Here is a 13,956-nt window from a genome sequence, read left to right as displayed (position 1 = left end):
ACCATTACGATGGCGATTTCTATTATTTGTTGGTTATTATATGATATCAGCTGTATTTGGTTCCGTTCTAAGTGGAAGGGGAGTTGAGTACATCTTCCAGTGCCACGCCAGCAAACTTGTCATAGATCGTTTTAAGGGAAAAAAGGGGCTGTGATAATATCCGTATCGTCTATAAGTCCCTCTCCGCGTATTGGTGTATACCTACCGACCTACCCTCGGATTTAACAGAGGAAGATGTCCGGCCAAGCGTATTTCATCAACGCTTTTCATAACATTTGGCCTCGTAGGCTTGAGGTACTTAGCCAAGGCCCATGAATACCTCAGGGCACGAATACATCCTACCCCTAGTGAAACATAAAAAGAAGCACATTTTCATTCCACACATCTAAAAGTTTTCATTTTGTAAATTGTTTCTTATCGTTGTGACATATATCTATCCGCCCTCCACCCAACTTATACCTTTAAGATTTGCATTTCATCAGACAATTCCCAGCCAAGGCTAAGAAAACGCAAAAGGCGAGTCGAAAGTGGAGTAGAAGAAGCGTGATTGACTAATGATATATATACATATATATATTGCTGCCTCCGGAGGCCGGTATATACTAAATGCGGGTCTAGGTGTAGGACACGAGTGAGTATTCAGGATTGGAGAACAGAATAAAAACATTGGCAAGCGAGGCAGTAATCTAATGTTTTCCAGTGTAGATCAAAACTGTCATAATATACCAGATCCTGTTGATGTTCGTGAGGCGTTTTAGGGGCTAGGGAAGCGGTCGTTGGGTTGGAAAGAAGCTCATAAATATCCAGGGCGTATTGCTAGAAGTTACTGTGGAGTAGATGGGGAAAATAAAACTAGGAACTAACCAAGAAAGATCAAAGTGCGATACGAGAGGGGTGAGAATGGCTAGAGAGAGTAACGAGATGAAGAGGGTGAATTGGGGGGCAACGAACAAAGGAGAACTGAAATAAAATGGAGAGGGAAAAAACTGCATTTCTGAAGCCGGAAATAACACCCACGCCCACGAGTTAGAGTTGGTAACCTTTGCGTTAAGAAATATAAAGATAAAAGGAAGAAAATTCAAAAGGGTGGTTCGTAAAGTAGGGGAAAATATAATCTGTTCATTCTGAGAAATTCTTGTTCCCACCTAGATGGGTGGGGGAAGTGGTATATAGGTAGATCACGTTAAAGATGCGGCAGGGGAGTTGATATGATAAACAAATAGAAATTAACAAGGCTTTTTCATCTTTTTGGCTCTTTTGTCTCATTTTCATTTCGTTGTCTTTTTCTGTTTCTGGTTTTGTTGCTGGTGTTGGTCGGCAAATGTTTATGCGCCACCATTTGCTTGTGCTGCGGCGGCTGCCGCTGCCGCTGCCGCAGCATTCGCATTCTCAAAATCCAATGCCTTCGCATCGGCTTCGTTGACAACGGTCTGGATGATTTGTTGCTCTTCGGAATTGAGGATTTTGGTCAGGTTTTCGTAAAGGGCGGGCTGTTCTTGTTGTAGATCTGAGGGTGAATTATGTTAGCATCCAACAAAATTAATCACGAAAGCAAAGGCAGGAGAAGAATTGAACTTACTCATCAAAACATTCTTGAACAAGCTGTATGGCTCAATTTTATCCAACGGACTCTCAAGCAAACTCTCCTCATCAAGGTCATCATCATCTTCGGGCATCGCTGAGTATTTCATAGCCTGTGAATTGAATGTTAGAGTTTGCTAAAGAATAATTTTAGTCAAAAAATTGGTCAAAAATCTTACTTCTTGGTTTAAAAACTCAACGTAAGATTGGCTCTCATCGTCAAGGTCTCCATCAGGGCCTTCGTCTCCATCTTGCGCTGTCCACTCTACTTCGCCACTCCAATCATTGGTTGGGTCGTCATCATCATCATCCCCTTCATAGTAGCTTAAATCAACATGACTGGTAGCTTCTTCGCGATCTAGGATTGGTCAGTATATTGGCTACGTATAACCAGGTCGAAGGTAAAGGGTGAACATACGCTTCAGGGCAGCTGGAAGGGTCTGGAAAAGCTTGCTAACCCCTTGGAGAAGGCGAGGCCAGCCCGGTTGCACGCTTGCGGGTACATCATTTGCTTGTAAGGTCAACAATGCGCTGATGGCAACGATGCAAAGCTTCTTGTCATGGACCCTATTAAACAAGTCCATATTGGAGAACCAGGTACTGAAGAATTTATTGGTCCATTCCTTGGACTCCAATACCTGAAGCGATAATAGAGGATTATAGTATATGGAATTGATAACCATCTCCATAAGGTGAATCCGGTAAGATTTCGCATGTGTCTCATTCGAACTCAAGACCGCCATCGCTAATGAGATGAATGTTGGGATATATTGGTCGACGTGCCCTCGAAGGTTAAGCATCAGAGCCTCTGCAAGTTTGCACCCACAGATTCTATCAACACCTCCAACCTTCTCATCGTGGAAAATATCTTCAACCATGCCAACGAGGGCTTGAAGGTAAGCAGGGTTTTGTGTCAACGTAAGCGAGCCAAAGGTGACAAAATTATCCAAAGCAGGCAGCATATCTATAAAACGGAATGTTAGCTGGGCAAACGCTTAGCCCGTGGAAATTACTATCAACTAACCTTCGAGATACAATTCCGCTCCGGATTTGAAAGTCTTGTGCATGAGGACAAAAGCTTGCCACATCGTTGGAGAGATGGACTTGGCAGCGAAAGTGCAAGAATCGACGATCTCAAAGACCTCAGTATACAAATCTATACAGTTTGCAGTTAGCGTCAGGTCAATCAAAGCGGACAGAGGAAATCTAACCATAGAGTTTATTTTCAAGAGTAATTGTGACAACAGGCATCAATATGGTTTCGAGGTGCAGAAGAACATCTGGCGTGCTTTCCAAGGTCAAAATGAGCGTTCCGATGGTTTGGAGTACTCCCAAGGCGGTGATGCTCTTGTCATCTAGGAAATCGCCGTAAATGTCTTCATCGTCTTTGGAGCTATTTTTTCGTTCATCTAGCATTTCTCCAATAATACGCATGTAATTGTCTCTCAGCTGCTCGCACAAAGCCACCGCAAAAGGAGTGAGTTCCGCCGAGAACGCCTCCACGAAGTCTTCCATGACGCTTGCTAGGGGATCCAAATCAACTTCGTTAGAGAGCTTGAGGAGTTGTTGCATGATTTGTGGGATGCTAGTCTGCATGGACGTTCGGATAGGGTCATGGCGAATAAGTGGCTGGAGGGCAAGCGCGGCTTCTACCCTCACAGGAAGCTCAGGGTCGGCCAACGCATCCAAAATATTTCTATAAACAACCATGAGATTGTTGGTGTCCTTAAAATCTAGCTCGCTAAATTTTTCCAAAGTTTCGCAAGCCCGTGCGCGGAGATAACCATGGGGGCTTTTAAACTCCGGGAAAACGTGGCGTACGAAAAAGTACTCGACTTGGTCGGCAATAGGACTTTTCTTTCCCAAGATAACGGAAGCCAATGTACCAATCATGCGAAGGGCGCCCTCCTTTTCGCGAGGAAGTTTTTGTTCATCCGGAGACGACTCGTACTTGCTCACAACACCGTTAATGAAACTCAAAATGGAAAATGTTTGCTTCTTCCGGCTTTGTGTGAGTGCTACGAGAAAGTTCGTTGCTGCAGAGTCCGGTGCAGAAACCTCCTCATATATGTTCAACTTGCGATGCAGGTATTCAGAAGGATCCGTCTCGAAAAGTTCAATATCTTCATCGGTCTGGCAGAGGACTGGGAAAACCAGGTGCTGAATTAGATTATCCATGTGGGGTTTCAAATGGTCCCACGTAATCTTTGGCTTGACACAGTCTTGCAGAAAGACCAATGTATAAGAAAGCGCAGGCTTGCTTAGCCATTGGCCATTAACCCACTTATCGATTTCTCCCAAGTAGCCTTTCAGAATCTCGGGAGCAAATGTCGAGATGAAAGACTTCGCATATTGTGCATATCTGTTCGAGCCGGGCTTCCCAAGCAGATTGGGGTTACCATACCTACCAAAGTATCACAAATAGTTAGATTACCTTCCCCTTCAAATATAATTTCCCATGAACATACCGAACGAATAGGCGGTTCAAGTTGGCATATGAGCATTTTTTGGCCTTCCACCAATGGTTAAGCTCCCGCTCATCTACGTCTTCTAGCATAGAACTCGCTGGAGGGATTTTTCCAATGACTCTCAAGAATAGAGTACACCAATCCACCGTTGCTTGATGGGTCATTAGGAAACTTGGCATTTCAAACTGCAGTTAACAAAAGCGTTCCACGTTAGTAAAAGACTCCTGGGATGCTCAAAAGTCCCCGCGCTTTTAGAAATAGAAGTTTTCATAACCCACATAGGTGGCATTCTTATATGCCTTGACAACTGTCCGTAGCATCTCTCCCGCTTCGATGCTTTCTTCATCGACAAGTGAAGAGCCAATAGCCAGTAATCGCGGGAATGAAATTTCTACCACTTTCTCGAAATCCCCCCTCTTGTCGCTCGCTTTGAATCTGTAAACACGACATATTGCCAACAGACACTGCAAGCCTGCAAAAACTGAGTTTGCGTCGTTGGTATTGAGTAGCTGAAGAGTCACGTCCATATAGTCATGCCATTTTGAAGGGAAATCGTATTGGAGGACCTTGGATAGGATCGGGGCCAGCTGAGATCGAACGGCAGGTGGGGAGGACGCGAGCAAGGGGATAATACGGGCTCGGAATGGAGCTCGATCTTCGTCTGGGATAGCTTTATGAATGGATTGTTCTTCGGCAGGGGCCCATCCTCGAGTAACTCGATTTTTCAGATACACCACCGCTACAAGAGGCGAACAAGAAGGGATTTGAGTCAGCAATGCGAAGGACAGAAAAGTCTATGAAAATGTGTGTATATACATGACTCGCCAAAAAGACGAGACAATGTTATGTGGTATTTGTTCCGTATAGCGTACGTAGATAGAAAATATGGCGGGGGTTGGTTCCTTACTAGACAGTCGAACTCCATTGTCCTGCTCTGCCTGCAAAATATCCAACAGCGCATTTACGAATCCAGGCTGCTCCTCTGCCTAATGGTAGAAAATAGTAAGCATATTATCAGCATGCATATATAAACAGAGACGCCGACTGAAATAACATACGAATTTCAGGTCCGCCTCTGCCTGTTGTCGAGAGTCGGCATTGGTGTTGAGGGTGGCTTGGATCCGTTCCCGGAGCGCTGCGACATCCATTTCGCGCTTAAAACAACCCCCAGCGCCAGGCCTGAGGAGGGTAGATCTAGAATTCCAGGTTGTGACAAAAATAGGCCGTGGCCTTGGTGCAAGCTGTGCAGCGTCGAGTGGGTGATTGGGGCGTGGAAAAGGGTGTAGTGATGGTAGTGTTTGAGGAGAGTTGGCCTGGAGAGACGAGATCAGTGGGGGGGTCGGTCACGGTTTTAAAATTGAGTTAGTTAGCATGGATCGACTTTTTTTTTTTTTTTTTTTTTTTCCCTTTCTTTCTTTTCTTTTTGTACTTTTCAATCCACAAAACCCTCCTACTTTATTTTTCGGAATACTCCGCCAACACCAAAAAGTCATATAAATACAGAATCGAAAAGCGGATACAGCCATTCCATTCGATATATGTATGTGCCTAGGTAGGCTCTTCAATGCCAAACACCCCAACAGACTCTAATGTAAACTATCGAGCTTGGTTCTACACACAATGTGAGTGTGTGTGTATGTGTGTCTCCAGGTCCAGGCACATTCCGACACATAAATATTCAACATAGCTCCAGAACCGTCCTTTGTCATTTAAATCACAGCCGCAGCACCAACTTTCAAAGGATAAAATTTTGATGAATCACTTGGCCAGCGATCAGTTAATCACCGCGTTCTTTTTTACATGTAAAGAGATGCCGCGAATATTACGTCGCGCTTAATCAGTTCCTGTGCCTGTTGCATCTTGCTATACAGCGTTGGATCGCCCACCAGCTTGGCTGCACTCTTCACCTCCCGACACGTTTCGTCCAGTCGTGTGATAACACGTACAATTGTGCCTTCCATCACATCAGTCAAGTCTGTGATCCGGTTGAATGACATTCCCCGAGCCCACTCGTACACCACCTCGACAAGGCTGAATCGTGGCTTGCTCGCGAAGTCGTTGGAGTCTTCGCTCGAGAGGATCACTTGGTGTTGGATTTGAAAGTCATTTACCTTTTCCGATATCTTGATTATGGCCTCTTTCCCCTTTTCAAGCCGTGGTGTTAGCGTTGGGACACTCTCGGTCTTCTCCTGGAAGACGAAGGCGGACAGCAGTGCAACAATCTCTTCTGGCTCATATTCTGCAAACACATTTTCTAGAATCAATTCTGTCAGGACGAGTTCGTCCGCTGAATGGATCTAAACATGGATATGTTAATTATTATTTTGAAAATGCTTTATTTGTGGGTCGCAGAGAAACATACCTCACAGGCAACCTTCCCCTTCAATTGGACTCGAGAAGCCTCATCAACGAAACCAAGATCTTTCAAGACCAAAATCCGCTGCTCGTAGTCCGGTAGAAGTTGCAGATTTTGATCCGACATTAACTGTTTTAACTGTGAAATGTTCTCTTTTACCTGCCATTCGTCATGTTGCATCTCAAACTACCCAAGTGTCAGCATTGTCCAATCAGGTTAATTTTAGCCAAGGAATCTGATAGTCTTCAAACTTACATGTTTCAGAAATTCTGGGCACTGCAGACACTCGCTGGATTCGACGATAGCGACTTGTGCCTGCCGCTGGTTAAGAATCTCGACTATTTGAAGTTCCTTGACTCGGTCCCATGCCAATTCGTCCCATGCACTGGCCTCCCACAAGATCCTTTTGTGCAACTTTCAATGACTCTGCAACAGGTTAGCACCAGGTCATTATAGAAAATTGAAAAAAAAAAAAAAAAAAAAAAAAAAAAAAAAAAAAAAAAAGATTTGCCGAAATGGGGCTTTCCTACATACCTTTCTTAATATTCAGATACCAAGTTGGGCCACCTATTTTTACAACCGTCGTGGTTACACATTCAAGGTCCTCAAGTGGAATCTTGTAAGTCTTCAACACCATCTCGTTAGGATTTGTTGACAGCGGCGAAAATAAATGTCGAAATGCTGGTAGATACGGAAGGATATCACTTGGATGCCGGCTCGCACTGATTGGGCCGAATTCGAACACTTGTAGGCCAAGGTTTGGCCCGGGAGCCATACCATCGCGAGCGAGCATACCAACTGTCCTGATGCCGTTCTGCAGAAGAGAAGCCAATATTAGTAAATCTTGCCAACTAAAAATTCAATGTATATTCCTCACCTTTTTAAAGACAACCACGGTCTTGGCGGAGAATAAGCGTCGCCCCACAGGAGATGCATGTAGGTTGATATGAAGTTTGGTAGTTAGCCGCGAATACTCCACTGCGGCTTCGTGACAAGTCTCCATGTCGATATCACATATGGCGCATGGCTCCCGTTTTATTTTCTCCAAACTAGCTTCGGACAGTTGCACTTGTTTCTGGTGCTCCGGCAGGAGTGCTTGGGTTGCATTTTCACTGAAGCTTCGCTTGATCATCTCTTCAATCTTCAAGGCTTCTACCCGCAGGAGATTTAATATCATGTTATAGGTAAGTCGGAATTGGGATCGAAGCTTGGTCGGATCGCCTAGAATCATGCGTCGTAAAGTGCCGGCGGGAGGCGCCTCATCCTTGCCAGACGCAACAATTATTACAGATCCGACTGTGTCAAGCCCACGTCGACCCGCTCTCCCTGCCATTTGGGTATATTCGCCTGGAAGGAGATCTCTAAATGACCGACCGTCATGTTTTCGGAAGCCAGAAAATACGACAGTCCTCGTCGGCAGGTTCAGACCCATTGCAAAAGTTTCTGTAGCAAACAGCACTTTCACCAAGGTTTTTGCGAATAATATTTCAACAATTTCCTTGATGATAGGTAAGAGGCCGCCATGGTGAACCCCAATACCTCTACTCAGCAGCTCCCTAACCCGACGAATTTGTGGAAGTCCTCTATCTTCCGTCTTCAGCCTTGCCAGCGACTTTTCAATGATCATATGGATAGTGCTCTTTTCCGATGCCGTGCAGAAATCCTGATTAGATAAAGAATCTGCATTTTCCTCGCATCTTCTCTTGGAAAACACAAAAATACACGCGGGTAACAGGTTTTCCTTTCGCAAGTGTTGTACAAGATGGACCCAGATATTTCGGTCTTGTGCAACAGTCGTGCGCCCACCGCCTCGGCCTGTTCTAGCGATATTACCAGTTCCACGAGACACAGGTTGGCCTCTGCCGCGCTGCTGTGCACTCCCTCTTTGTTGGGTGCCTCCACGCTGAGCCCCACCTCGTTGGTTGCCACGTTGGGGTTGCCCACCACGGCCCCTGTCTCCATGACCGCCTCTATTGTTGGTATTGGACTGGGCTTCCGCCGCTTTCTGAGCACGAAGTTTGTCTCGCCCGGACAAAATATCATCCGCTTTCTTCCATCCCTTCTCGATGAAATTTTTGTTTGAGTCGACGATTTTGTGCATGCTTTTATCCGCCCACAGGTAATGCTCTAATGGGACCGGGCGCTTGGGTGTCGAGATGACATAGATATCCTTCTTCTTGGTCCGGCCAACCCAAGAGGCAAATTCGTATGTGTTTGGAACCGTAGCTGAGAGCAGAATTAGAGTGACGTGTTCCGGTAGCATAATGATGACTTCTTCCCAAACCACGCCTCTTTCCAGGTCATTTACATAGTGCACTTCGTCAAAAATGACAAACTCTACATCGCGAATTAGATCAGCTCCGCGGTAAAGCATACTCCTCAGAATTTCTGTAGTCATGATCAAGCAGCTCGCCTCGGGGTTAATCTGGACGTCTCCCGTCAGGATTCCAACATCCTCAAAAGTAGTTCTGAAGTCGCGGAACTTTTGATTACTTAAGGCTTTAATCGGAGAAGTATAAATTGCTTTCGTCATGTGTTTGGCAGCGAGCGCAATCGCATACTCTGCCACAACCGTTTTTCCAGCAGATGTGTGAGCGGCAACGAAAACAGAATCTCCATTTTCCAGGTGGTAGACTGCCTCCTTTTGAAAAGTATCCAGTTCGAACGGCCATTCCCTTGCCATATCCGGTACCAGGTCGTAAAAATTTGTAATCTCCTTGTTGATATCCACCACATGAGCCCACTCTTTACCTCCTTTTTTCGAAGTAGGCGCAAGGAGCTGGCCCCTTGGTTCCAAGGCCGGGTATTCAACGGGTAGTAAAGAATCGATATCTTCTTCCTCTTCATCACTGGATAAACCCTCTTGGAGTTCTTCGGTGATTTGGAGGTTTCTATCTTCACCAGGAGAAACCCCCTCCTGCGTCGGTTCATCCGTGTCTTTCTCCTCCTGTTCTAACGTGTCTTCCACGTCTCGTGCATCACCCTCATCATCCTTGCTCTTAGTCTTCTCGAATTTCGATCCCCGGGAGAATCCCGGGGGAACCTCCAACAGCCCACCTTCCACGCCAAAATTGATGATTCGGTCTAATCTCGATCCTTTTCCTCCCGCAGAAGTCTGACGCCCATCATTCTGAGCATCAGACTCAAGTTCAGCAATCGCTTCCACGCCTTCCAGCCCGCCTGGTGCAAACGGAAAGAATCCGGCAGCGCCGCGGACGAAATCAGCACGGCCCGCAGGTCGTCTAAGCAATGACGTAGAATTTTTCGCTGTAGCGCTGCTCGCAGGAACAGTTACCTCGCGATAACCAGTGACCCTGCCTTCCAGCCCTTCCCGCGTAAACCGAATGATTGTGCGGGTCTGTGGTGGTGCTAGTTCAAAGAGGTTCGTGTAGTCTACAGGAACTTCCCATCGCCTAGATTAAAGCCATCAAAATTTGCGATAAAAAAATACAATGTCCTATGGGGAAGGAACATACTGTTGCAACTTATTCAACCACGGGGTACTAAACCGAGGAGAGGGGTTCAGAAACTCCCGCTCCAGCTCTGCTTTCAGCTCCTCATCAGATTGGACCTCGCATCTTCGGGACCGCGATTGAAATCTTGTCCCAGCTTCCCTCTCTCCATTTGCGAGTTCTTCATTTCCTGCTCTCGTTATCCAGACGTCCAGTGTATCATCTCCGGCCAAATTATTTGCCGCAGTGTGAACCTGCTGGACAGCATCTAGTAAACCTCGGTCTTCTGCCATATTTGTCAACTTTCCCACGCCAAGGGTGTAGGAAATGATGTGGCAGACGATGCTAAGAAAAAATATAAACAACTCCAGATAGCATGTCAAGTTAAGTTTATCGTAAACTGCATCGGATCATCTTTTGAATGTGGGGCTTCAAAGAATGATGTTCCAACCTTTACCTCCCGCTTCGGCAAAGATTGATTAACGTTACCGGCGCAAGATTACGAGCAATGTAGTTATGAAATATATCGCGATCAACTTCAAAGCTTTCCTGTCAGCCCCTTCTGTTTCCCAGTGCAGCATTGAATGGAATTGTTAGTGGGAAACCTCATATGTGAATTCCTGAGACCTGACTAATCTGGCGCTTAACAGCCGCGCTTGGCTTGCTCTGAAACTTTAATTTATTTTCAACCTCGGACCCGAAATAAGGGCGTGACCAGTCTTTCATAATGATTGATTTTAGAGCGGTAAAAAAAAGTGGAGCGGCCGGCAAGCTCTTATATACCTTGTTGGGGATCATTACTCCTTCAAAAATGTTTCGCTTGAATGGGAGCGGCCTAAAAATAACGCTAGTTCTCCGGTGAGCTGAAACAAGTCACTGCTTGTTCGAAAAGTCAATCAAGTGAATGATAAGCCGGCCATTTGAGATTTTCTAACGAATGTACATACTCCTCGAATGGAGACAGAAAGACACTGAGGGCGACAATGTGACAGGCCGGAGAACCATTTCTAGTGATAACAATATGGAAGCGACAATATAGTAGACAAAGGAAAAAACTCCATCCCACAGTGATTTTCGTAGTCCAAAATCAGACAATGCCGAACCCAAAGCACCAAGTGCCAACAACCACCCGGCAGACTGCTCTGAGGCAATGGAAGGGAAAAAATAACAATCAGGGATTGATCGTATTCTGTATCCGAGGGTAAACCCCCAACAGGGCCTCCCACAGATCTGGGTGCCGCGTCGCAAGCGCTTCCGGCTCCAGCCCCATAGCCATAAACATTGTATCCACCCCACTGATCACCGGTGTCATATAAGCTTTACAGATCTGAAATCCAGAGAGGAACGCGTATGCCATGATAGCGGGTGTGAATCTCCCACTTTTGTTGAAGTCCGGCACCGTGTATCCCAGCTCAATGTAAGATACAAAGGCACAGAGATACCCAACAAAGAGAGACCCCATAGTAATAGTGGTTCCAACAATACTATCGTTGACAAGGGCGTCGATACCGCGGTATTCCATCATTTGCCACGTAAACTTAGCGGCTGATCCATAGGGTTTGCCGTACAGAGCCATATGGGAAAATGCATATCGATTGAAAGCTAGGGTCATCCGTCGAAGTGAGCTCATAACTCCTCTTACAGCATGAGATGTGGCTCTCCCAATGATAGTTTGACCGATAGCTTCTTCCTGTCTGAATATGGTGCATAGTTGGCGGAGCATATCAACCACCCCGACGAACAAGCTCCCAAGGCAAATGCTACCAAAGGAGTAAGTGATGGCCCGTCTTGAAGCGCCTCTCAAAGGTCGCTTTGGCATCTCGTCAGAATTACCACCATAAAAATACCAGGAGCCATACACTCCAGCGACTGTCGTGTGCATGGTACTCTTCATCCACTCGGTAAACCAATAGGCGGAAAGCACCATAAAAGTCATTAGTGTCTTCGTAACAATGGATTTACATCTGAGATTATGACAAAGTGGGCTCGCCTTGTTTTCGTCTGGGTCGAATGCAATATAAGTCGTGACGAGCGTCACGAAAAGCAACGCGGAAAATCCGGTAGTAAGGATACTTCCAATAATACTTATCAGATTCACCGACCCATGCTGTCTGGCCACAGCGGCTGACGATCGAAGCAAGACTCCCGTGAAAGGGATTCGTGGTATCCAGTTCACGAAGTAGATAATCGCGAGGAGTCCAAGGCCAGAAAAAGTGCCTCCGATAGCCCATTGGCGCCTATAGAGATATACAGCACCGGTACCAAAGCTCGCACTAACATTCAAGAATCCGGTGATCCAAACCAACTTATCCGGCAAAAATAAGAAGATCGAAAAGTATAGCCCTGACGCGGAAAAGGCGAGTGGTAACGCAATGCTGAGAAGCAGTAACACATTCAAATCTAGCGCGATGCTATTCGATGGACCATTGACGGTATGGCCGTCAAAGTCGACGCCTTTCATGTATCTGTCGATGACGAAGGAGGAGAGGGAAATGAATGCCAACACATTTAATAGAAACTAACGGGAAGAAAGAAGTGTCAATGTTAGCAAAGACCCGCAGGTCAACTTATAGCAACAAAGAGAACGAAAAATTGGTAAACCTACGAGGACGCTTGCCCATACGTCATGATACTCCTTTTTGTACAGTTTGAAAACCTCTTTGAAAGTCGGATCGGGCGGTCCATCAGCGTCTTCCTTCTTTTTCCGACGAAAGAGTCGGGCCAGATTGATTTGTTGGAAGGTCACCGTAAGATTGCCCATGGAAAATTTTAAGGCGGGCCATGAGATGGAGATGTTCTTTTTCTTTTTACCACCACCGTCTCCTGCAGCAGTAGCATCAGCACGAGGCTGTTCATCGCCATTGTTTGCACCGACATTGTCCTCTTGGACTGGGGTTTGGGACATTGTTTAAAACATGTGTATACACAGAGTGGTATCCAACGTGGCCAGGGGGATAAGAGATATCAATTTATCAGCAAGTAGCGCAGAGTAAGAAATGCGCCAAATAGCATGTTATGCTATATACTATAGATATTGATGAAGTGTGATAGAGTGTAAACGCGGAAAGTTAAAGAAAAAAAAGCTCTGTCTTGCGCAAAGTCTTATCCCATTTCGTACCTACGATAGGCAGGTTCCTCATGGTCATATCGGGTCGACGTTTCCGGTTTGGGTATAGATAAATATAATAGAGAAAAGATCTTATTAGGAAATTAGGAAAGTCCAGCGTATATAATTGGAGGAGGTCGTTCCTTCCCATCAAATCCGATCCTTATCCCCAGCGCCCAGATGGATCAGCTCAAAGTCTTACTCAGGATTCAAAGCCTCAGTAATCTGCATGGCGCATTCATAGCTACCGTCCGGCCTAGCGAGTTCTCCCCAGCCTATTAACCAAGGGTCTGGTCGCGTCTTCAGTGGCATGGTGAGTTCACTACCAATGTATTTGCCGTTGGGAGGGTAGGCCCACTTCCACCTGCTGGTGTGAAGTTTTGCAAGGAATTGCTGGAAAAGAATATTACATCTGTCCGACAAGTCCAAGGTTCACAAAATGAGGTGACGATGGCAGTATAGCGGATGGGCAAGCCAGTTGGTAAGAAAGGTTTCACATATCCTCACCGTTGCTTGAAGCAGGCGAAAGCGAGGGTAGAAGATTGGCTGAGGCCGTTGTGGCCGCTAGGATTCCGCAAGTTGCACCAGATGAATAAGGCAATGTATCTCGATGTTGCATGGAAATCAATATTTAATAAGCGAACGGCATTCTGGAATCCCTTTGACTAGAGAGAGCAGATAAACCGGACAACTTCCAAATATTATTCGCGCCCCCGACTCAAAACCAAGAATGGGCAGAAATATCTAGTCAGATTTCGCCTCAAAAATCACCCGCAAAATACTCCAACTGTCTGTACGAGGAAGTCCAAAATGACAGTGGATGTTCCGAGCTCAATATCATAAACGGGGCTTAAAGAAACTTGGCTCTGCAGCGGTCTGGAACGGGCAATAGTTATGGAAAAACCCAGCCCCATACACGAGAGCAAGGATTGCACCGAATAATAATCTAGTTACTCACGCCATGTTAGAAGCTTCATTGGTGTTGCGAGCCAC

The 13,956-nt window shown here is 45.9% G+C and overlaps 3 protein-coding genes across 3 annotated transcripts; all 3 read right to left on the bottom strand.

Moving 5' to 3' along the window:
- Positions 1 to 1,325: 1,325 nt before the first annotated feature.
- On the bottom strand, positions 1,326 to 5,197 carry BDCG_07193 (nonsense-mediated mRNA decay protein; the record flags this gene model as incomplete). The annotated part of the gene is made up of 10 exons (XM_045422975.1): positions 1,326 to 1,507; positions 1,580 to 1,694; positions 1,761 to 1,939; positions 2,000 to 2,545; positions 2,606 to 2,737; positions 2,793 to 3,985; positions 4,050 to 4,234; positions 4,328 to 4,788; positions 4,957 to 5,035; positions 5,108 to 5,197. 10 exons carry the CDS (start codon positions 5,195 to 5,197, stop codon positions 1,326 to 1,328), a joined length of 3,162 nt encoding a protein of 1,053 aa, XP_045278483.1.
- Positions 5,198 to 5,845: 648 nt separating this feature from the next.
- BDCG_07192 (DEAD/DEAH box RNA helicase) lies at positions 5,846 to 10,150 on the bottom strand (the record flags this gene model as incomplete). Its single annotated transcript, XM_045422974.1, has 6 exons — positions 5,846 to 6,346; positions 6,412 to 6,591; positions 6,661 to 6,743; positions 6,940 to 7,219; positions 7,283 to 9,818; positions 9,882 to 10,150. The coding sequence occupies 6 exons, from the start codon at positions 10,148 to 10,150 to the stop codon at positions 5,846 to 5,848; spliced, it is 3,849 nt and encodes a 1,282-aa protein (XP_045278482.1).
- Positions 10,151 to 10,681: 531 nt separating this feature from the next.
- Positions 10,682 to 13,956, bottom strand: BDCG_07191 (PNS1 protein). Its single transcript, XM_045422973.1, has 2 exons — positions 12,463 to 13,956; positions 10,682 to 12,375 (listed from the first exon to the last, which is right to left on the bottom strand). Exons 1-2 carry the CDS (start codon positions 12,760 to 12,762, stop codon positions 11,029 to 11,031), a joined length of 1,647 nt encoding a protein of 548 aa, XP_045278481.1. The 5' UTR covers positions 12,763 to 13,956; the 3' UTR covers positions 10,682 to 11,028.

The sequence above is a fragment of the Blastomyces dermatitidis genome (assembly GCF_000003525.1).
Source record: "Blastomyces dermatitidis ER-3 genomic scaffold supercont1.8, whole genome shotgun sequence".
Classification (NCBI taxonomy): Eukaryota; Fungi; Ascomycota; class Eurotiomycetes; order Onygenales; family Ajellomycetaceae; genus Blastomyces; species Blastomyces dermatitidis.
The sequence above is the reverse complement of the archived record's forward strand: the minus strand, read 5'-3'. Positions and strand labels throughout refer to the sequence as shown.

Bases quoted from the DNA above. Each gene is read 5' to 3' on its own strand.
- BDCG_07191 (XM_045422973.1), bottom strand. From the start codon at position 12,762: ATGTCCCAAACCCCAGTCCAAGAGGACAATGTCGGTGCAAACAATGGC. The intron at 12,376-12,462 runs GTAGGTTTACCA...TCTTCCCGTTAG, and splicing joins ACGTATGGGCAAGCGTCCTC to TTTCTATTAAATGTGTTGGC.